Source organism: Micromys minutus (genome assembly GCF_963924665.1).
Source record: "Micromys minutus genome assembly, chromosome: 33".
NCBI lineage: Eukaryota > Metazoa > Chordata > Mammalia > Rodentia > Muridae > Micromys > Micromys minutus.
In genome coordinates, this window is record NC_137968.1 from 8,233,242 (window position 1) to 8,255,423 (window position 22,182).

The window sequence follows — 22,182 nt, forward strand, 5'->3', positions numbered from 1 at the left end:
CTAACAAGGGAGAAAAGAAATGATGTCATTTAGGACATTGGGTTGTATGCAGCATGGCCACCCAATAAGAGTATCAAAGGGTAGTTAGAAATGGCGTGACCTACTGGAGGCAGACCAAGGGTGTATGAGTAATAAAATAGGGAGATAAGGAAGAGTCTTTAGCAATGAAAAGATTACATCTATCAGATAGTTTAGACACTTAATGTGCATTTTCTAACTTGATTCCGAACAGCTTATGAAGGTATGATTATTATATCCACTCTACAAATGCAACGCTGAGATGGAAAATACTTCAGTAACCTATCAACATGTCCACTTAGCAATTACCATGGATCCAGCATTTGAGCTGGATTATCTACAAAGGATAAGGATTTGAGCCCCCTGTATGACTAATTCAAACTAATTGGTAGTGACATAACCTAAAATCAAATGTTGATATCATGAAGATCAACCTATATTTAAACAAATAAAGAAAACATGATTAAGGATGGGAGGGATCAGTTGATAAATAGGCTTTAGTCAATAATTGCTATATAGAAAATAGATACCAGTACCTTGTAAATGGGCACATATTTGATTTTACCTCTTATCTCTAGTTTCTCATGTAGTAACCTATTGTAGATATTAAATTAAATTCATTGCATTCATACATATGAAGATATGATAAATGGAATCCCCAGAAAATGGGTGACATATGGAGTTCTGAAGGAGATTACATTAATGAAACATTTCAGAGAATCCAAGTGAAATGAATGTTAAAAACACCCACCAACTTGAACTGAATGAGGCCTTAGTGAACTTGACCGAGCATGGGGACCCCAATGAAGGAGTTAGAAAAAGGACTGAAGGAGCTGAAGGGGTTTTCAACCCCATCTGAAAAACAACAATATCAACCAACCAGACACCCCAGAGCTCCCACAAACTAAACACCAATCAAAGATTACACATGGGGAGATCCATGTCTGCAGCTGCACAGGTACCAGAGGATGGTATTGTCTGGCATCAATAGGAGGAGAAGTCATTGGTCCTGTGAAGGCTTGTTTACTGGGTATAGGGGAATGCCAGAGTGTTGAGGTGGGAGTCAGTGAGTGGGAGGAAAAGCATCTTCACAGAATCAGGGGGACAGGGGATGGGAGAGGTGGGAACCAGAAAAAGGAGAAAACATTTGCAATGTAACTCTCCAATAAAAAAGATTTTAAAAAATGAGGGGAAAAAAGAATTTCAAGGAAACATTCTGCTATGGGAAAGTAATGTCACTGATTTCTTAATGAAATTTTAAACTGTATTAACTGATTGATCCAAAGAATCTCTGTAATCTATGCATTTATATGTATGTATAAATGAATCTGTCTACCCACCAACTGCCCTCACCCATTTATCCATACATCTATCCACCCAGTCACCACCTATTTACCTTCCTATCTATCTATTTCTCTATATCTATCTATCTATCTATCTATCTATCTATCTATCTATCTATCTACCTACCTATCTGTCATCTATTTATTTATCTATCTATTTCCATTTTCCTGTGCCTTGCCCCCATTTATCTCTTGATGGAACTATAGCCACCAACAAAAGTTAGTGTCCAAAGCTATACACTCAAGATACTCAGGAACATCATAACCACATTTGTAAGTTTACAATGACTAGAAGAAACTTTGCTATGAGTTTTTAAGGAGAGTTACTTATTAATGTAGTTTTATGTACTTTATTCCGAAATCAAACACATTTCTTTCCTGAAACATAGCTTTCCTTTTTAAAAAGAGACATTCAACAACAACTGGAAATATTAAGTGCTGAGAATACATTTTGGGAAGACCTAGAGGAAAACGGAGGGAAAGATGTTAAGGGATTTAAGTGAGTCTGAGTAATGTTAACGTGCAACGGGAATGAGACCTGATGTCACTGCAGGAATATAAGGGCAACAGAGCTAAGCTGACTTGAGGATTAGCTCACCTGCAACTCTGCTTTCTCTAAAGTGTGTGTGCATGTGCGTGCGTGAGTGCGTGTGCGTGCATGAAGATTAAGAGCACAGAAAATTCTTAAAGCAGTATTTGGAATAAGCACTCTTAGATCTTAGATATATTTTACAGACAATATAATACATCTTTTTTATTAATCATTACTTATTAATTACATTTAGCATAATAATTACTGCACTAAAGTATTGCTATAACTAACATTGAATATTTATATTATTTATAATTTATTATGAATAGAATGAACTATCCAAAACCAAATTATGCAAATGTAAAACAAATTTGCCTCATGAGCATGATTACTGGGTTCCATTTATTGCCGATAAATGACTGATTATGCTAACTTTTAATTTATATCTACTGAAGAAGTTGGATTCGGTCTTGAAAAAAGAAAGAAAACCCAATCTTTCAAATATATAGTCAGAAGAAAACTAAAAAGTCCCTCCCTAACATATTAAGGTCATTCCATGGAATAAATGATCAGTTTCAGGAGAATCTGAGACATGAGAGACCCGAAGAGTCCATTTGCTGGTCTTGTGTGGTCTGTATATCTGGCATGTTTTTCCTGTGAATGGGGCCCTGCTCCGTTTGCTAGGTCTGTTGCACTATTCAGTCTATGACTGGGCTCAGCACTGTCCAAGAAAAGACTGAACTGGCTTCTTCCCCAGGCGAGGTCAAAGCTCTCAAGCATTAAACACCTTTTAACTTAATACAGAAACTTAAATCCAAACAAAAAGGGGGAATTTGATTCTCATAGATTTTAGGCTTCTATGCTTCATACAAATTGGAATGATTAACCTTGTGGAAACTAATTATTTTTCCATAACCTTAAATGGAAAAAGCTTAACACATTTGTTACAGTACTTTCTCAAGAATTAGAGGAATTATGCATTCAGAAACAAATTTTTAATATTTTACAATAAGACTTATGATTTAATGGCTTGTTTTTGGACGAAGCTAAACTGACTACAGGGCATTTGGCTTTAAACACTTGTGAAATGAAAAGAGAATTTCTGTTTCCCACTACTGTGCCTCGAAGGGAATGCAGAGGGAAATGACCACAATCCATGAATACTATGAAACAAAAGAAAGATAGAAAAGATAGAATTCTCATTTTCTATCTGCATGAAAAACTAAGTCATCCTAAACGACCACTTTTTCCTTCCACATGGCATTGAAAACAATGCTTTCCAAATCTTAGCAATTATTTCTTTATTTGACTTAAAACGATGCCAGTCAAAACAGTGTGGTAGCATGCTCAGAACCTTCAAAGGTTCAAGTAGATAAGATTCCAGTGGTGAGAGGAGGAAGTAGAGAGGGACTCCCATTTCTAACCAAGAAAGAAGCCTTCTCCAACGGACATCTGCTTACAAAGGAAACATTTTCCAATGCAGTCTCACTGGGTAGATTAACCACACTTAATAGGAGACCCAATTCCCAGTAGTAAAAGCCCAACACAAAAGGAACTCAAAAGTATTTTGTAGATTTTTAGTTCCATAGAACTGTGTCTGGCTATTTTTTGTATTACTGTTTTGTGTTTGTATATTATGGCTTCTGAATTTTGTTTTGTTGTGTGTGTTTGTATGTGTGTTTGTGTACATGCGTGCATGTATAGTACGTGTGTGTTTGTATGTGTGAGCGTTTCTTGTGTTTTCTCTTATTCTTTTTAAATCTGGTTTATTTTCTTGTTTTATAAGGAAAGGCAGAAGGTATGAAGTTGGTTGGATGGGAAGGGAAAGATCTGGAAATAATGGGGGAAGGGAAACATGGTTAGAAGTTAGACATGAATGGTGCTGGTCCAACTGGCACTCAGCATGCAAAAGAATGAAAATAGACCCTTTCTTATCTCCTTGTACAAAGCTCAAGTGTAAGTGGATCAAAGATCTCCACATTAAACCAGATACACTGAAACTATTAGATGAGAAATTAGGGAAAACCTTAGAACACATAGGCACAGGAGAAAATTTTCTGAACAAAACACCAATGGCTCAAACTCTAAGGTCAAAGATTAACAAATGGTACTTAATGAGATTGCAAAGTTTCTGTAAGGCTAAGGAAATTGTCAAGAAAACAAAACGGCAACCAACAGAATGGGAAAAGATCTTTACCAACTCCACATCAGATAGAGGCCTAATATCCAAGGTATACAAAGAACTCAAAAAGCTAGACACCAGAGAATCAAATAACCCTATTAAAAAGGGGCTACAGAGCTAAACAAAACGTTCTCAGTTGAGGAATATTGAATGGCAGAGAAACATTTGAGGAAGTGCTCAACATCCTTAGCCATCAGGGAAATGCAAATCAAAACAACCCTGAGATTCCACCTCACACCAGTCAGATTGGCCAAGATCCAAAACTCAGATGACAGCAGATGCTGGCGAGGCTGCGGAGAAAAAGGAACACTTCTCCACTGTTGGTGGGGTTGCAAACTAATACAACCACTCTGGAAATCAGTCTGGCGATACCTCAGAAAATTGGACATAGTACTACCTGAAGACCCAGCTATTCCACTTCTGGGCATATACCCCAGAGACACTTTAGTACACAACAAAGATATATGCACCACAATGTTCATAGCAGCTCTATTTATAATAGCCAGAAGCTGGAAAGAACCCAGATGTCCTTCAGAAGATGAATGGATACAAAAATTGTGGTACATTTACACAATGGAGTACTACTCAGCCACCAGAAACAATGACTTAACCAAATTCTTAAGAAAATGGCTGCATCTAGAGAAGATCATCCTGAGTGAGACAACCTAGTCACAAAAGAACAGACATAATATGCAGTCACTGATAGTGGGATGCTAACCCCAGAGGCTCAGACTGCCCCAGAAATAACTCACAGACTGTATGAAGTCCAAGAAAAAAAGAAAAGAAAACAAAACAAAACAAAAAAATAGTCATGCTCAATCCTTACCCACCAAGAACACATTGAGAAATTCCGGGTTGTACCCTGTATTACATGTACTTTCTGCTCATTGTAAAAAAAAAAAAAAAAAAAAAGTACTGACAAAAATGTATTGTATAATTTTATGCAAAAAAATGCTTAAAATCTGTACATTTATCTTTGTTTTGTAAAATAAAGTTGTTAAAAAAAGAAGTTAGACATGAGAAGTAGTTGTACTAAATTTAATGAATTAATAAATTAATTATTTAATTAATGAATTAATAAATAAATTAATTATTATTTAATTATTAATAAATTAATAGTTCTGGTATATTAAAGTCATGACACCTGACTGAGGAGCATTTGCTGTTACCTACTTTTGTCTCTTATCTTAGCTAGTCCAGCTTTATTGATTGCTTCATATTCCAAATCATACACACTTAACTTAATTTTAGTATTTTTAGCTTTTACAGACTTCAGTATACTTAACCTCTTATGAACTTGTGAGATCATTACAAAAAGAGAAAAAATAAGAGTTTTTACTAAGCATAACATAACATAAAAGTAGTAGCAAGTATTTTGTTGGCCATACACCAGTCTAATTAGAAGGGCGAAATGGTGAATTTTCCTCATTCATATTAGCTTATAAATTTAATAATCAGCCTCTGAAATTTTGTAAAGACTCATGAATATAGGTTTTTCCAAGGCCATGTTTGAGTATACAAAGAGTTTTCAAGCAAAATGAGTTACCAGTCTTAAAAATTGTAGGCATATCATTCTGATTCAAAGAATTCTAGTGATACTTGTGAAAGAATTTTGTTAGGCATGGCAGTGTTCTGCTACATATATGGCACGCCGGGAAGGGGAGACAACATTTCTGATGGAAAGGAAGCAAGAAAGAAAGAAAGAAAGAAAGAAAGAAAGAAAGAAAGAAAGAAAGAAAGAAAGAAAGGAGAAAAAAGAAAGTGTAAAAATCATGATTAAAAAAGGAACTCTGTTACTAGAAAAAAATATTTCTTTAAAGTCTTAATGAGACTATTTTTAGTTTACACATTGAAAACGCTGGAAGACCCTATTCTAATGTGGTGGCTGCTCTCACACTGAGTTCCTCAAGAGAGTGTTTTCAAATTACACTTCCACAAGGAGGAAGAGAAGAAAGAGAAGAAGAAGAAGAAGAAGAAGAAGAAGAAGAAGAAGAAGAAGAAGAAGAAGAAGAAGAAGAAGGAGAAGGAGAAGGAGAAGGAGAAGGAGAAGGAGAAGGAGAAGGAGAAGGAGAAGGAGAAGGAGAAGGAGAAGGAGAAGGAGAAGGAGAAGGAGAAGGAGAAGGAGAAGGAGGAGAAGAAGAAGCAGAAGGAGAAGAAGAAGAAGAAGAAGAAGAGGAAGAAGAAGAAGTTGTCTGAAGGAAAGAGAAAAACAGGGAGCTAGCCTTACCCAGTAGTCCTTTTTGAAATCACAATCAAGAGGTATAGAGAGTCAGCCATTGGTTGGACTGGGATTCTAGACCGGACGCCAGGCCTTGGAGTTGCATGATTTGTGACACACTGGTATCCAAGATTCCACTCCCTTGCTTACCAAAAGGTCCCAAAGTCAGGAAAACTGTTGGGTTTAGTGATACCAGATTGACATCCTGATGATATCATGACAAGTGTAAGCTTTTCTTCATTAGCTCATTCTAGTGCTGATTTACTAAGGACTGTATGCAGAAAACATGTCTGGCATGTTTGCAAAATATAAAGCCACAGGCCCTACATTGTAGAACTCTGAACTTAGAAATGTCATACAAAACACTCTGGGAAAATCTAAGCAGGACAAATAATACACATTTTTCACAAGATTCAAAAAAATGAAGATGCATAAAAAGGTGTGGCAAAGACCAAAGTGTTCAACCTAAGAACAAACATCTGTCTTTGGGCCTTTGAAATGCAGCAAAACTCTTACATGTTGAAGCGCAGGTAGGTCTGTTGCCTCTGATCAAGCTGGCTGTCTCACCTAAAGATCCCCATGTCACTTCTTTCAAAGAGCCACCTCGAGCACTGCACTTTAATTCCTGCTCCTCTATTACACTGAGAATATTTGTTTTCTATTCATGTTCTTTGAGTGGAAATTCTAAATGCATGACTTCTAATTCATTGTACTGAAGGGAGGTATAGATTGACCAATGAGGAGAGGGCCGCTAAAAGGGATAGTAAGATGTTGCTTAAGGGCTTTCAAGTTTACTTTGGGCACTGATCAACATGAAGAATGGTATGTACTCAAGTGAGATGAGAGAAGCATCCTTTCACAGCTGTGTGTTAAGAGAGGTTACATTTCTTCCATGTTAACAAGAACAATATTCTGTAAATCCCTAGAGTTGGCCTGCTCTCTAGCTGGATGATACGTACTCCCTGACATCTTAGGAGTTTGGAAGATCACTTTTAAAGTGTTTTCATGGACTGAGGTGAGATATGTCACCAGCATGTATCTGTGCAAACAAACATGTCTGAACACAACCAAGAGACAGAGGGAAAGAGACGTTTATGTGATGAACAGAACAGAGGTAGTGGTATCAGAGAATGTCTGCAGAATATGGGTTTTATCCTCTATGGACCAGAGCAACAGAGGACCCCTCTAGTAACAGAAAAAGAGAGGCTGACACACATGTGTGCATCTGTGAGAGTGTGTGTGTTTGTATGAGTGTGTGTGCTAGTGTGAGTGTGTCAATGTGTGTCCAATGTGCTTTGTATTTAACAACTCACAAATTGTTTGATTATATAGCAATTCAACAGGATCTGCTTTACATCCCATAAACAAGCTCTTCTGATCTTACCTTTTTGGGTTCTGGCATATTATTAAAATAAATAGTGTAGATTCCACTCTTATTAAAACCAGCTTGATATACATCTGCACAATCTCGAAAGGGTTTCTCTTCTTCTCGTTTTCCTCCCTTTAGCAAAACTGCAAATTAAAAGAGAGAGATTTTAACATGCAAATAAGAATATTAGTATTATTACCACCCAATGGGCTACAAACCTAGCAGGTTTTTGCTGCCTTTACAATATCTACACTGTATATGCTGAAAAATAAAACAAACCACCTACCAAATAACTGGTAAGTTTAAAACATTGAGAGGAAAAACCTGTGGATCAATTTCCAATTAAATACTAATCTTACATCAGTTTCTTTAATTTGTTTCTTCTATATCTTCCAAACCTCATGCCGTTGGACAAATTACGTGATAGGCAGTGCTTCCTAGCTTTACCAATTGATGTCAATGTTTCCTCTTAAATTTATGAAACAGTCCTATTTAAAGTTGAAGGAAAAGTTTGATTTATCTATTGCATTTTTGTGGATTTCACATGGTAGCTATACGCTCTACCAATGAGTTATATGTTGTTCCAATCCAAGGGTTAAAAAGATGCCCGAACATTTAAGAAGTACAAATTCTACTTAATTTCTCGAGAATTCCTACATCCACATAATACTTTTAGCCTGAGTCACCCCTTATTTCTTCCACTGCCTCCCACTCCCACCTCTCTTGACTTACAGTTTGTTTTTAATGACTCACACAGTCCAATATTTGATGCCCATATGCTGTTTTGCGTAGGGCCACCCAGTGAAACAAAGTTGACCTGCCAGGAGCTGCACTCTTAAATAAAACTAATTCTCCTTCCCTTAGAATTTGCCAACTAAAGAGCCTGATGTGGAGGCCTCCTCAGAGGCTCTGCCATAATGATACAGTTGAGGATGCTTGCATCTAACCATCAGACTGAACATGAGGACTCCAATGAAGGAGCTAGAGAAAGGACTGAAGGAGCTGAAAGGGTCTGCAATCCCATGGCAAGAACAAAATTATCAACTATCCAAACCCACCACAGCTCCCAGGGACTAAAACACCAACCAATGAATTTGCGTGGAGAGACTCATGGCCTGAGGTATATATGTAGCAGAGGACCGCATTTTCTGACATCTTTGGGAGGTGAGGCCTTTGGTCCAGCAAAGGCTCGTTTTCCCAGTGTAGGGAAATGCCAAGGTGCTGAGGTGGGAGAGGGCAGTTGGAGAGGGAGCACCTTCATGGAGGCAATGAGAGGGGGAGCGAGAATCAGATTGTAGGAAAGGGATAACATCTGAAATGTACATGCAGAGAATTTCCAATAAAAATTTGGGGTGCGGGGGAAGAATTTGCCAACTATCAATAGCTCTTCGGTTACAGGTGTAAGCTTGTGAATTCCTGCTTTCCTATACTAGAATGTTAACTGGCTTGGCCTAATGAAGGTTCCTGGAGGTGATCACAGTTACCAGGACTACATACAGTGCTTCTGTCATGCCGGGATGACACTGCTCTCTCCAGCCTTCCCTGACCTCTGCCTCTTAAGAGCATGCCTTCCTCTCTTTTGTGATGTCTCCTGAGCCTTGGTGAAAAGGGATGATTCTGTACCCCACTACCAGCTGAACCCTCCACGGACACTTTCCTTTCTGCTCCACGGCCAGTTCTGGGTTTCTGCATTAACCACCAGCCACTGCACAAAAACACATTTCTCAAGTGATGTCTCAGAGCTGGCTTGGAGAAATGCATTCAGAGGTCAGTTGGACAGGATGTCCATTTTGTGTCATAATTTACCCCTAAGGCTTGTGGACTCTGTCGCCACGGGTTGTTGTGCACATTTAGAGTACTTGACGTTCTTTTCTTCTTGTAGAGGAAGAGTTGATATCACCAAAATGAAGTTGTTTGCTCTCATGACATTGGGACCATTATTACATGCTTGGAAATATATAGAGATTAGCTCTAATTAAATTTATAGGCCTTTTTGATATCTAGAATGTAAGGTGCTTGGATTTCCAAACTTATTTCTAAACTTGATTTCTGATTACTATTCATTTGCTCATTTTGTATCATCTTGTGTGATTATTAGACTTAAGGGTATTAAATAACACACAAATTGTTTTTTTAGAAAAACAATTTTCTATCTAGGTTTTTAAATTGGCTTATAAATGTATATACTTAATTTTACTTTCTACTTTAAATTGTTTATTTTTAATTTTTTATTGGATATTTTTATTTATACTTCAAATGTTATCTCCTTTCTTGGGCTCCCCTCTATCCCTATCTATTCCATCACCCCTTCCCCTGCGTCTATGAAGGTGTTCACCCACTACTTATCCCCTGCCCCCTCCTACATCTCAGCCTTGATGGATTATCAAACCTGGCAGGACCAAGGGTTTCTCCTCCCACTGATGCCCAACAAGGCCATCCTCTGCTACATATGCAGCTGGAACCATGGGTCTGTCCATTTGTACTCTTTGGATAACAGTTTAGTCCCTGGGAGCTCTGGTTGGTTGGTATTGTTGTTCTTATTGGGTTGCAAACCCCTTCAGCTCCTTCAATTCTTTCTCTAACTCCTCTACTGGGGACCCAGTTCTCACTTCAATGGTTGGCTGAGAGCATCTGCCTCTGTATTTGTCATGCTCTGGCAGAGCCTTATTAAGACTCAGGATAGTACAGCTTGGCTGTCCTAGAACTCACACTGTGGACCAGGTTGGCTTTGAACTTAGAGATATGCCTGCTCGTGCCTGTGCCACCACACCTGGTTATTGTTTAGGACCTTCAAAAGCTCTTGGGTTGTTTTAATAACTTTGACTTTAGGTTTTTTTTTTAATTGCTAGAATTCCATCAAAGCCCACACAACACAACTGCCTATGTTTGATGCTTTAAAGCATCCATATTACATTTGATGTTTAAATTCTTTCTTCAAGAAGTACTTTGGCCACATCAGTCATTATTCCATTGTAACAAAAAACTAATAATGAGTTTCTAATGAGAAAAGCCCTATTTCATTCAATGAGCTTTCCCATTCTTAAGTTCTCATTAGTGAAACAAAAGTACAAATTGACCATTTAATAGTTTTTGGCTAGAGATATATGTGCTGTATAAAATATTAATGACAGTATTTTCTAACATATATATATATATAATATTTTAAAATTGGTCTTATTTAATTAAAATGTTTGTAGTAATACTCTGTTTAATGAATATGTTTTCAATCATTTTAATTCAGAGTGTACCTACATAATAAAAATATCAAATACCCACCATAAGTAACTGCTATTAAATGGATTTGTAGGATGTGAAAAGGCCCTAAAACACTGGCTTGATTTAAATGTAACTTAATAAGATTTTTCTTTTATAAGTAGTAAGCAATCTAATTTTTATAGAATGTGTAATGCTAATGTAAATATTTTAGCCTTTTAAAATGGCTAGATTATGTTACAAAAAAGCAAAGTATTCGTGTGAGGTATATTGATATATTGTAAAAAAATAAAATGCTTCATATTGTGCTAAAGGTGTTTGCATAGTTATATCCAAAGCAATATTTAAGCATCATTATAAAAACTACATTGCTTACACAGAATAATTTCACACACTGAAATGTTTCACAGTGAAATATAATTTTTTTTTGCTTTTGCTTTTTCTAAATATATGCAAAGAACCATTTAAAACATACAGGTAAACATTTATTTAAAAAGCCATTATAATGACACAGAACATTTCAATGACACATCTAAAAACAAAGGAACCGTTTGGTGGAATTTGCTTATAAAATACATACATACACACACATACACACACACACACACACACACACACACACACACATATATATATATGGGGGGCATTAGTTTTCAAAATTAATTGCTCCTACACACTTCATACTTGAGCCTTTGGTTTTGAGTGTAAAAGTGAAAGATATCTTCACCAAATGTCCTAAACAGTACTGAGTAGGAAGAGTCCCTGAAATTTATTATGGCATATGAGAATGAAAGACACAGGAAAATGTGGTGAACAGAAACCCATAGGGGAAGCTGGGTTTTCTTTTTAGGGTGAGAAAAGAAGAAAGTTGTTTATCTAGAAAGAAAATGTGTCTCCCATTAAACACACCACTTCCTCTTCTCCTGTGTGTGCTCTACTTTAAGGGGAGAACATTCCCCTTCCTCCTTTCTACACCTCCCTTTGCTTTTCTGCATCAGGAGGGTGTGGACAGAAAGGCTGTGGTGGGGCAGAGCATCTTCTTCACAAACAACAAGAAGGGAAATGTTGTCTATTCTTTGTGGAATTTGTGTCAGTGCTGACTAAATTAGTAGCAAAAAAAATACTCAATCTAGGAAAATACACTATGGTTAAATTTGTGTTGTTATAAAGCTGAAGCAAGTGACATAGATCTTTGGTTTGTTGTAGTTTGAATTAGCATTTTTGAAAATCTGATAAATGCTCTCTCCATAAGACATCTTCTTCCCCCAGGACAAGTTTGCTTCCTCTAGATTATTATTTTATCTTGAAAACTGATTTAGGCTACATTTTTTGAATGTTACAATATTGAAAAAAGAACCTTAATTGAAAAGATTCCTCCACTGCATATTTTCATTTATATTGGGGTTTAAAGGGGAATCCATCTAAGTGGGTAGATTGACTTCCAGGGTGTTCATTAAAATTAATCAATTTAATAAGTAGTCATAAATATTTCTGAAGCAAAGAAAAGCAGAGATGATAATGGCAATGCTGGAAAACAGTAATTACTATCACTGATATATTGATCGTAGAAAACATTGATAATCGCGACTTTACATTTCTCCTCCCTTTTCTGAAATCAACACAATGAGAACATGGAAGTCCACAGAGAGTATTAGCTGCTATTGCCTTTCTCTCAAGTTCAAACCTTGTAGTTAATTCTATCCAGGGAAGCTAAAACTAAAATCATCTGGTCATTCATAGATTGTATGGAATTGGCCTCTTATGAAACTTAATTGACTTATTTCATTCATAGACTCAGTTGGAGGATAATAATTGCTTTAAGTTAAAAAGCAGGAAGTCATTTTAGGAAGTACTATAATCTTATCTAATAATAAAGATTCAAAGATCTCTAATATTAAATGATAGCATTGTGACACATAGACCACATTTTGGTCGTTTCCATTTGAATAATGTCACTGTTAAATATTAGAGTGCACTGAAATTTAGTGTCATACTTAGAGATGATGGGAACGGGCATGAGCAAAGAAGGACAATAAAAAAGATGAATTTTGTAAACTTCATAACTGTCTGAAACTGTGATAAACTTTGTACTGAGGTGCCTGGAGGTGTACATGATAAATAATGACAGGACGCCCAGAATTAATGGGAGAGGCTGTGAGAGGCATCAATTAGCCAGAGCTGTGAAATTATCGAGAAACTGGCTCTATGCTTTCTGGCTATCTTTCAGAGACTTTAAACTTCTTGAAAAAAAAATCTAGACAGATCTGAAAGCATGAATTTAACCCTTGACCTTTATGCCTAAAGTTTCCTCTTTGAATGATATTTTTCCTCTTTTATTCTGCTGGAATGTCACTGTTATGACCTGCCTTTTATTAACATCCCCCTTCTCCCTTCTTCCCTTGATCATGAGTCAGGCATTGAAGAATTTTACTTCAGAGCTAATCATTGTTTCTCTTTCACTTTCACTGAACAATTATAGCCCCACTCCTCTTCCTCTAAGTTCACTACCCCTTTCTTCTTTATTGTTTTATGTGCACATTAAAGAAAATTTGGATGTATATTAGGAATCCTTCACACACTATCTACCACGGCTTCTACAAAGATGATTATAATATAAAAAAGTCTTAACTTCATATTTACATTTCTACTGATTTCACATGTTTTATTCCTGTTTCTGGGCCAGACAGTCCTGATACCCCTGCCTTAATTCAACATAGGCTAGCCAATTTGCCTCACAGCATTTTCTCTCTTCCCTCTCTTGATCCCTTTTTTCTCCCAGTCCTTATCAAAGAAAAATGGATGAAATTATAAATAAAAAACAACAACCTTCTGTTTCTATAATTGTTTTCTTTACTTCCTGTCATTTTTTTGTTGTTAATCAATTCAACCTATATTGGTTGAACACTGCCACAGTGCATAATTTTGTCTAGGCAATAAAGATGCAGACGAAAGGGGTATCAAACATGTTCTCAATGAGATCACAGTCAGAATTAAGGTTATCCAGTATAGCAGTGGCTCTTTCATGATAGTTACATGTATAAGTAACTTTTCATGACAGCAGGAAACTCAGCTCTTTACTGGCATAAGTAAAAATATAACTTTAAGTTTGACATGATCAGGTTTCCAACCATGTGACCAGAAGATGTGTTTATCTTCCTTATGAGTCATTTTGTTGGTTCTCTACCTGGTCATGGGATGGCTGGCAACAGTAATCGAATGATAACCCTCTAGGGCTATTGTATTACAAGTGTAAACAGGGTATCCAAAAGGAAGAATGCAGATAATTGTTATCTTAAAGACACATGTCAAGTGCATTGGGAACTTTCAAGGAGAATCAGCTCCATCTGCCAAGCAGACTCAGGAGAGCTGCCTCAAAGAGATAACACTTAAAATAATAAAACCTGCAGAACAGCTCAACAGAGGTAAAGTTTTAAGAGTCTGGTATGTCAGTTCAAAGACTTCCCTTATGCACATATCAGCAATAAATCTAGAAAGGCTTGAGAAAGGGTCATTCTTCGTTCTGTTCACTTAGCCTTATCTGTACAACCAAATCTCTGTCATCTAAAGCGAAGAACAGGAACATGAGCAGGTGCATGTCTTTCTGTCACCAGGCAACACTCAGTCAGTAAGCTACTGGAAACTGAAACCAGAAGCTGTTGAGTGTTCTTTGCTTTTCCCTTGATTTGATGAACCAATCTCAACCCAGATGGTGTCCCGACCATCCAATTCATTTCAGGGAAGAGCCGGAAAAGCTGAGGTAGAGGGTCACTTGAATTCAGATGAACCTTCAGGAGAAAACTTCCTGGAATGTGTACTTATTAATTCTTGGTTTAGCCACCCTAGAGAACACAAAGATCCATTAGCCTTGCTTTAAAGGGCTAGGGAAAGCACTGGCTTTTCCTTCTAGCCACTTCTCAATTGCCTGGTGGAAGAAATCAATTACCGAGACATACTTTTAGGACTGAGATGTTGTGAGTCAAAACTTTTCAAATTTCGCAAGTACTAGATACACATGGATAAAATTATTTGTTCAGGGAAAAATACCATAGTGGAATTTTATAACCCAGAATCATTAGGGAGATCCCAACATTTGGAAATGACCTAAGTCGGTGGTTTCAATAGGTCACTGAAGTTCTCTGAGCATAAGTACAAGCAAAAACGGTGACCTTGACTAAGGGCAAATAGTCTCACAGTTGACATGTTTGACTCTGTACTACCCTGGCAGGTGTATGGACATTAACAAAAGAAGTATTTAACAAAGAATAAAACAAACAAACAAAGGAAAAAAGCTCCTAACTTTGAAGACCTTCTTCAGAGGACAAGAAAGCTTTTGTGGGTTTTTTTTGTTTTGTTTTGTTTTGTTTTGTTTTTGTATTACAAGGTAGTGAAAAGTGAGTTGTTTATGGGTAATTCACCGTTCAGTATTTGTAGACACAGATATGAAGATGGAAGCCACATCCCAGTGATGTTACAGCCCATGTGCAAATATTTATAGCTACAAGAATATAATAAAGCTTCGTGCTTAGAAGTGTATGGTATTTTTGTCCCATCTAAAATTCTTATGCAAAGATAAACATCTGTGGATTGATAACTTTGTGTAAAAATGATAACCTACAGAAAACAGTATATATATATTCACATTATATATATATATATATATATATATATATATATATATATATATATAAAATGCATACATTCTGTTCTTAAATACTCTTAATCTAAAATCTGGATTAAGTTAGATGATGTTCCTCCTCTTTTCAAAGATACTGCTGAACTCTCCACATACTCTACTTGAGTTCCTACATTATCATTTTCATTATCATATTTTGAAGCAATTAACTGCTTGATCTTCATTGTAAATACTTAGGTATATATTAAATAACCCATAACTTATTAATTTCACAGCAGTACAATAATAATCATAATCAATTCAACTAGTGTACATTGAACATTACCTAGTGCCACATTCTGAATTTTGTATGTGCAGTTTGTTTTAAGTCTTTCATTCCGTCCTTATAAACAACTTAATGAGAAGTTTGGAATATATTACTTAATTAAACTGAGGCTTGGTGATACTATTTGATCTCATTAAACCTTAAGACAAAGCTCAGGGATGACAGTTATGAGAGATGTGTCTGCCTTTTCTTAGCCACAATGAAACTGAGGCTAATACAATGCCAATAGATATATCTGACATAGACATCACTGAAATGCTGTGTTCAATTAAAAAGTCATGACCAGTTTCTTGGGTAGCTTGACACAGGCCTGAATCCTGAATTAGCACAGAGTTTGTAGGCTCTACAAGGCAGTGATAAGAGACAGATGTGACAGATTTGGGCATGCGGATAACAAGAGACACAGGTGGAAGAACTGGCCATGAGATGGGAATCTATGTCACAAATGTGCATCTGTGATGATCCACATCTTCGAAAGCTAATGGGATTAATGGGAATTAAGAGGATTTTGGAGCTGGACGTAGGACCAGGAGACATAGTTCAGTAGCAGCATAGCAGTCTTGTATGTATGATGCTCTGTGTTTAAATCAACACCACAGAAGGACCTCTAGTCTGGTGGTACAGTTTTTAATATGAAGGAATAATGGCACATAGTTCTAGAGTCATTTGATTGGCATATCTATGTCTTTTCTTCAATTTCCCTCTAATAAGAAATAACTCATACAAAGAACTTAATGAATATTCACATCTCCAGTATTAAAATAAAAGCAGAACATAAAAAAATTTTGGCTGAAAATTTTTTAAATGGAGTTTTAGCTTTGTTTAACGATGTAGCCATTCATTTTTCAGAAATTCCTTTTCTACATTCCCTCTTTGGGGCCTTGACAAGCAGTTATGAATGCTGTGTGACCTCTGCTGTTTGTCTATGAGGTCACTTCATTGACACAGATACTTCAGGTTTCAAGTGTGCTAATTTCCCATGTAATGTTTTCAGCCTGGCAGAACTGTATTGATTTCACACAAAACACCTCCACCACCAGTGGGAAAGCTTAAAAGGCATGTTTTTAGGCTCTATTGGGAGCATCACTGATTTCAGCCAAATTTATTAATGTGCAACGAACGTCCCTGGGTAAGGATAGAAACACAGAGTCAGTGTCAGATGCCCCTAAATACGTGTGCACCAGGAAGTCTTCAAGGTTTTAAAGAAAACAAGGGCTGATGGTCACCATGTGACTGTCACTTCATCTCTGACACTTGTAATATAATAAATTTGAATTCTTGACTGTTTATCTAGGGACTACATATGGTTCAAATGGTCTCAGAACTTCCTAACACATTAGAAGAGAGGGGGGGAATGGTTGCTTAGAACCATGATGACGGTGAGAAGGTCTAGGGACACAGGCTCTCTCGAGTCTGTGATATTTTATACTAAGATACCTCGGAGCAGAAATGAGCCTACAGCTGATGTCTTTGTTTCTGCCTTTTCTCTGTCCCCTCTGTACTGTCTATTGTATATACATGGTGTGCCCGGTATATACAGAAACTCTGAACGATACATCCAAGACTGATGTGTGGGGCTTAAGGATTAATTTTGGTTCAGAAGATCTGTGTGTATGTCTGTGTATATAAGTTTAAATAACTGGCCATACCTCCCTACATGACTGCATCTCTACTTAAAACTGAACCTTAACTTCAAATTCATTGTTATTTAAGAATTCGTTCTAATCTGCAATCAGGATGTACATATTTATATATAATTATAAATTCATGTGAAATGAATAAAATGGACAAGTTAAATGTGCCCTGACCTTAACAATTTCCATTTTACAAACCCATGATAAATGTGGGTCATCTTTGGTAGGTCTCGTATTAATACATGCAACACAGGTGGTTTAACTAAGGAAGTGAATGCCTTAGCCATTTCTAGGATAAGGTATGATAGAACCCCTAAGTCGTTAAAATTCTTTAACCTAAGGTAATGTTTTCTTCTTCCTCCTCCTCCTGCTTTCCCTGCCTCCTCCTCCTCCTCCTCCTCCTCCTCCTCCTCCTCATTATTATTATTATTATTGTTGTTGTTGTTGTTGTTGTTGTTGTTTTGTGTGTGTTACAGGCACACACATGTGTGCAGCTTATAGAATAATCCTCAGGCATTGATCTTCTTTGTCCACTGTAAGGATTGAACTAAAGTCATATGGCTTACACATTTGCTGACTTTAATCACTGAACCATTTGGTCAGACCTTAAAATTTTTATGTATTACAAGAGTTCTAAAGATATTTTGCAATTTAGAATAACATTATGCTAAAATACTTTTGTACGTGTTTAAAGTTAAATAGATAGAGTAGTATGTCTCAAATTTTATTCTTTATCCTCCCTTATGAAAGGATAAAATTTTCCCAGATATTTTTATTCTATTGGTGATAAGACATATATAATTTGAATTTTTAAAGAATGCTAATAAAGTGTTGTTTCAGAGTAACCAAAGGTGTCACCTCTTGTGCTGAACTAAGGTCTGCTGTCATAGTGGAACTTGGATTCATAAAATAGCTACGGAATTTTATTTGTGGTAGAATAGTTTACTTATTCAAACTACTTGGGTTTTGTTGCCTGAAATTTGCAAGTTATGGGAGCACAAGAGAACCTGGGGGTAACTTTGTTCATTCAAAGGAACTCTTTACATGGGACCTTTCACCATTGGAATCTCCAGGCCTAGCTGGAACCAGGAGCTAGTGCTTTGTAGATAGCTCATCTAGTTTCTGAAGCTGAATCTCTAATTCTGAAAGAGAGCCACAAAGTTACAAATCTCTCTCAAAAGATGTGGTTTACAAATAGTTCGCGCATGAGGTCAGCCACCGGAGTTTTTAATTCTGTTATCACTGGTTCAGCTCTCCACTGGTTATCCCGTTTAATACCTTTTACAGGAATTACAGCTTTTTCAAAGGCAGATAACATGCTCCTTCTACAAGGAGAAACACGCCGTGTCTAAACATAAATAGCCCCTTTCCCAGAAAGCCACTTCGTCTTATGAAAGGAAATGCTAGGCAGCATGGCTCATGTTACAGAAATTGTCAATGTCTGACATATAATTTTCTGTCAAGATAAAGCATTTTCCCTGCTCAATGGGAACAAGCCTTCACTGCAGTGAGGAGCTGATGTCTGTATGTGTTTGCCCTTCTCTTCCTACCTAACATTAAACTGTTCATTCCAAGTGGCCGGCCAAAACATCTAATATTTCCCTCAGTCAAGGAAAGTGATATTTCCTATTTTCCCATTCTTTATCTGAGTAGCTTTCAAAAAACTTTTAATTGCCCCCCCATGTTTTTTAGAGTCACTCTGAACTCAAGAGACATGCAGTTCAAACTATCCCATCCCCTGACTGGATGATTTACTTCACCAACTCAATAGAAACGGCACAGGAGGTAAATTCCTTTCAGATGGTAAAATTATTCTGAGAACAGAGCCAAAGGATGCTGCGGTACGGGAAGGAAGCAGATGCTTGGGTTCACCTTCCTAAAGAAGGCCAGAGTCTACAAATTATGATCACATGTTCATACCATTGTAATCAGCCTCTGGGAAAGGCATTTTAGCCCAAATAATGCAGAGCAGTGAAAAAATTATCTTATCAGTCATTATGGCTCTTAGATGATGTGAATTCTTTTAAAAAGACTCTGGGGGGGGGGAAGGTCCTATAACTTGTAATGCAAATGTAAGCTAGTACACTGAGTACCCATTCCTCATATCCTCTGATACATAGTAAATTCTTGTCCCCATATCCTCTGTACTTACTTTTGTTTCCTTCCTCTACTGTGCATTTCCCAACCTAAAACTTCCACCTGTCTCTGACTGTCTTGTTTATTGAATGCAGAGAGTCTTCTGTCTATGCAAGTGAGCCGTACTGGTACTGTGAATTTCACTTCCACAGATACATCCCAGTTCCCAAATCTCCCTGTGCTTTTTTTTTTTTTAAAGCAAAATCAAGAGGTTTATTAGTCCAGTGCACTGGGGTGGCCTACATCCAGAGGAGAGGCGACCCCGAAAGGCTGTTACAAGCAGTTTTTATACTTCTTAGGGCTACAGGTTACGTCAGCAAGGTTATAATTTATATTGATTGGCTAAGCGTATTGGACTTTGAATCTATTGGGTAGCAAGCATGTAACAGGAGATGGGATCAGAGGGTCAGGTGATGATCAGTCAGCCATTCTGTGGTTTTCAAGAATGTTTCTCTTCCTCCCAAAAACTGTGAGTGGAGAATGAAACTTGCTCTAGCCTTGACCTGAAGTGGTAGGAATAAAGCTGGCAAAAGCCCCTAGGGTCCTCCACCCCCCACCTCTTTCTCTAGGCCACCATTTCAATCTTGAAATCAAAGGTTATCTTTTTTCACAGCTCCATTATTCGCACAATGTTGATGAATGCAACCAAGAGATTCAAAATGCAAGGACCAAATTTTAGGAGCAAACATAGAATGATCAAAGGCCCTATCAGTTGAAACTGAAACGACCCCCTTTGCTGTAAAAACAATAGGTCTAGCCAAGACATCAGCTGAACTATGACACAAAACCCCTTGGTCTGATTCAGGACCTGTAGATGTACACAAGGGGTCAGTCTTAAAGAGCAAGCCCACAAGGTATTCTCAGGGGAATCACATACCCATCTGCCATAGTCATGAGTAGCGTTACAAAGAAACGTTTCCTTTGGGAGGACAGTACCTATTCATAGTAATTGCCCGAACACTTGTTGCAAGGATGATGGGGACCTCCACCGGCAGCCCACATCTGTGTTGCTCTGTCTTATGGAGCCTGAGGCAGCTATTCTCTCGTAATATGGGGGAACTGTATCATAACAGAGCCAACAAGAGGTGGTAAGGGAAGGCTTGGTTGAGTTGAGAACTGGAAAATACTTTTCCAAAAGGTTTAGAAGCGGGTGCTCATCGCCCTGGGATCCTGACTATCGAGGCCACTCTGGTTACCTTAGTAACCCCAGTCACCCTAAGGGTTGACATCATGCAGCGAGAGGCCAGAGGTGCCAGGACTATAACAGAGTTAGGCCCAGTGGAGGTAGTCAAGGCCTCAGTCTGCAAGTGGATGGTACAAAGAAGCCCATTATCATAGCCAGACTGATATAGCCTTAGTCTCTAGGGGGTTTTCTTTTCCCAAGTACATGCTCTTTTTCCTGCTTCAGGAAATCAGATGGAGAGGGGATTGTAGGAGAAATTACAACAGGGCCCTTTTCCTTCTCAGCTACCACTTCCCCTGGTGAGGTCAAGGATGACGCCAAGGACCCCAAAGGATCCAGAGGCCCTACCTGTCCATGGGCTTGTGCAACAGCTGCATGAGAGCCCCTCCACTTGTTGGAATCCTTCTTACAGGAATTAAATCCCATGGGGAGTGGGGAGTGGTCTCGAAACTTCACACACTGAAAAGTACCCATAACCCCCTTAGCATTTATGGGCCCATGCATTACTCCACTCTTTTCGGGGGCACACATAGACCAGGATGAAGCACAGATTACTCCTTAGTTGAGGGTGTTTTCATCCAAATCCTCATCCTCCCAGACCACCCTCTCCCTGTACTTTTTTCAAAAATAGATGTCTTTCCACTTACCTTCTGCTGGGGACAGGACACCATCCTTAACGTCTCTCCCCATCAGACTACCCACTAATGTCTACCCTTTAATTGGCTGGTGTTACTGCTTATTTTTGATCTGTTCTATAAAGACGTCCACATTTTCTGTCTCAGGTTGATTTTACACTTGCTATTTTACAAAATAAGCTCATAGCCTGAGGAAATGAATCTTCTGGAATTGTAGACAAATGTGTGTCCATATAGTCATGCTGTGGGGTAAGTTGCCTGGTAAGGAGATGTCATCGGTCAAAGTTTCATTTCTCAGTTGGATTCGTTGCCCACAAAATTGATAAAGAAAGCATTTTATTTGGACCCTATAGTCTGTTTCCTCTGAGGACACAGCGATCTATGGGAAGATACAGAGTTATTTGTTAAGCTCAATGTTACTGTTTCTCCGACAACAAGACATTGAGCCATGAGGACCTTACTAAGTGGTTCAGAACTAAACTTTTATTTTTTTAGAAAGTCATTAATGCAATTGTAGTTATAGACCCCAGGAATCTGCAACCTAGATTATGAATCTACTTTTTTAATTAGCTTTATCTGTTTGGTTCTAATTTTATGAGTAACTTGCCCTCCCTTGCCTTTCCTTTTGCCCTTGCTTCACTCTGACCTTATTTCTTTCCTAGGAGCTGCCCTGGAGATTTGAGGAAAGGCCCGCCATCATTGCTTTGATTCCTTAGTACAGCACTGTAAGTAAATCCCAGACCTTATGGTCTATTTCCAAG

The 22,182-nt window shown here is 37.7% G+C and overlaps 1 protein-coding gene across 3 annotated transcripts in view; it reads right to left on the minus strand.

Annotated features, from left to right (window-relative positions):
- Nucleotides 1–22,182, minus strand: part of ANGPT1 (angiopoietin 1) — a 233,435-nt gene that overhangs the window by 44,677 nt on the left and 166,576 nt on the right. For all 3 annotated transcript variants that reach the window (XM_080909347.1, XM_080909346.1, XM_080909348.1), the window contains exon 5: nt 7,678–7,805. In XM_080909347.1, coding sequence (XP_080765473.1) covers nt 7,678–7,805 — 128 coding nt within the window. The remainder of the gene's footprint in view (nt 1–7,677; nt 7,806–22,182) is intronic.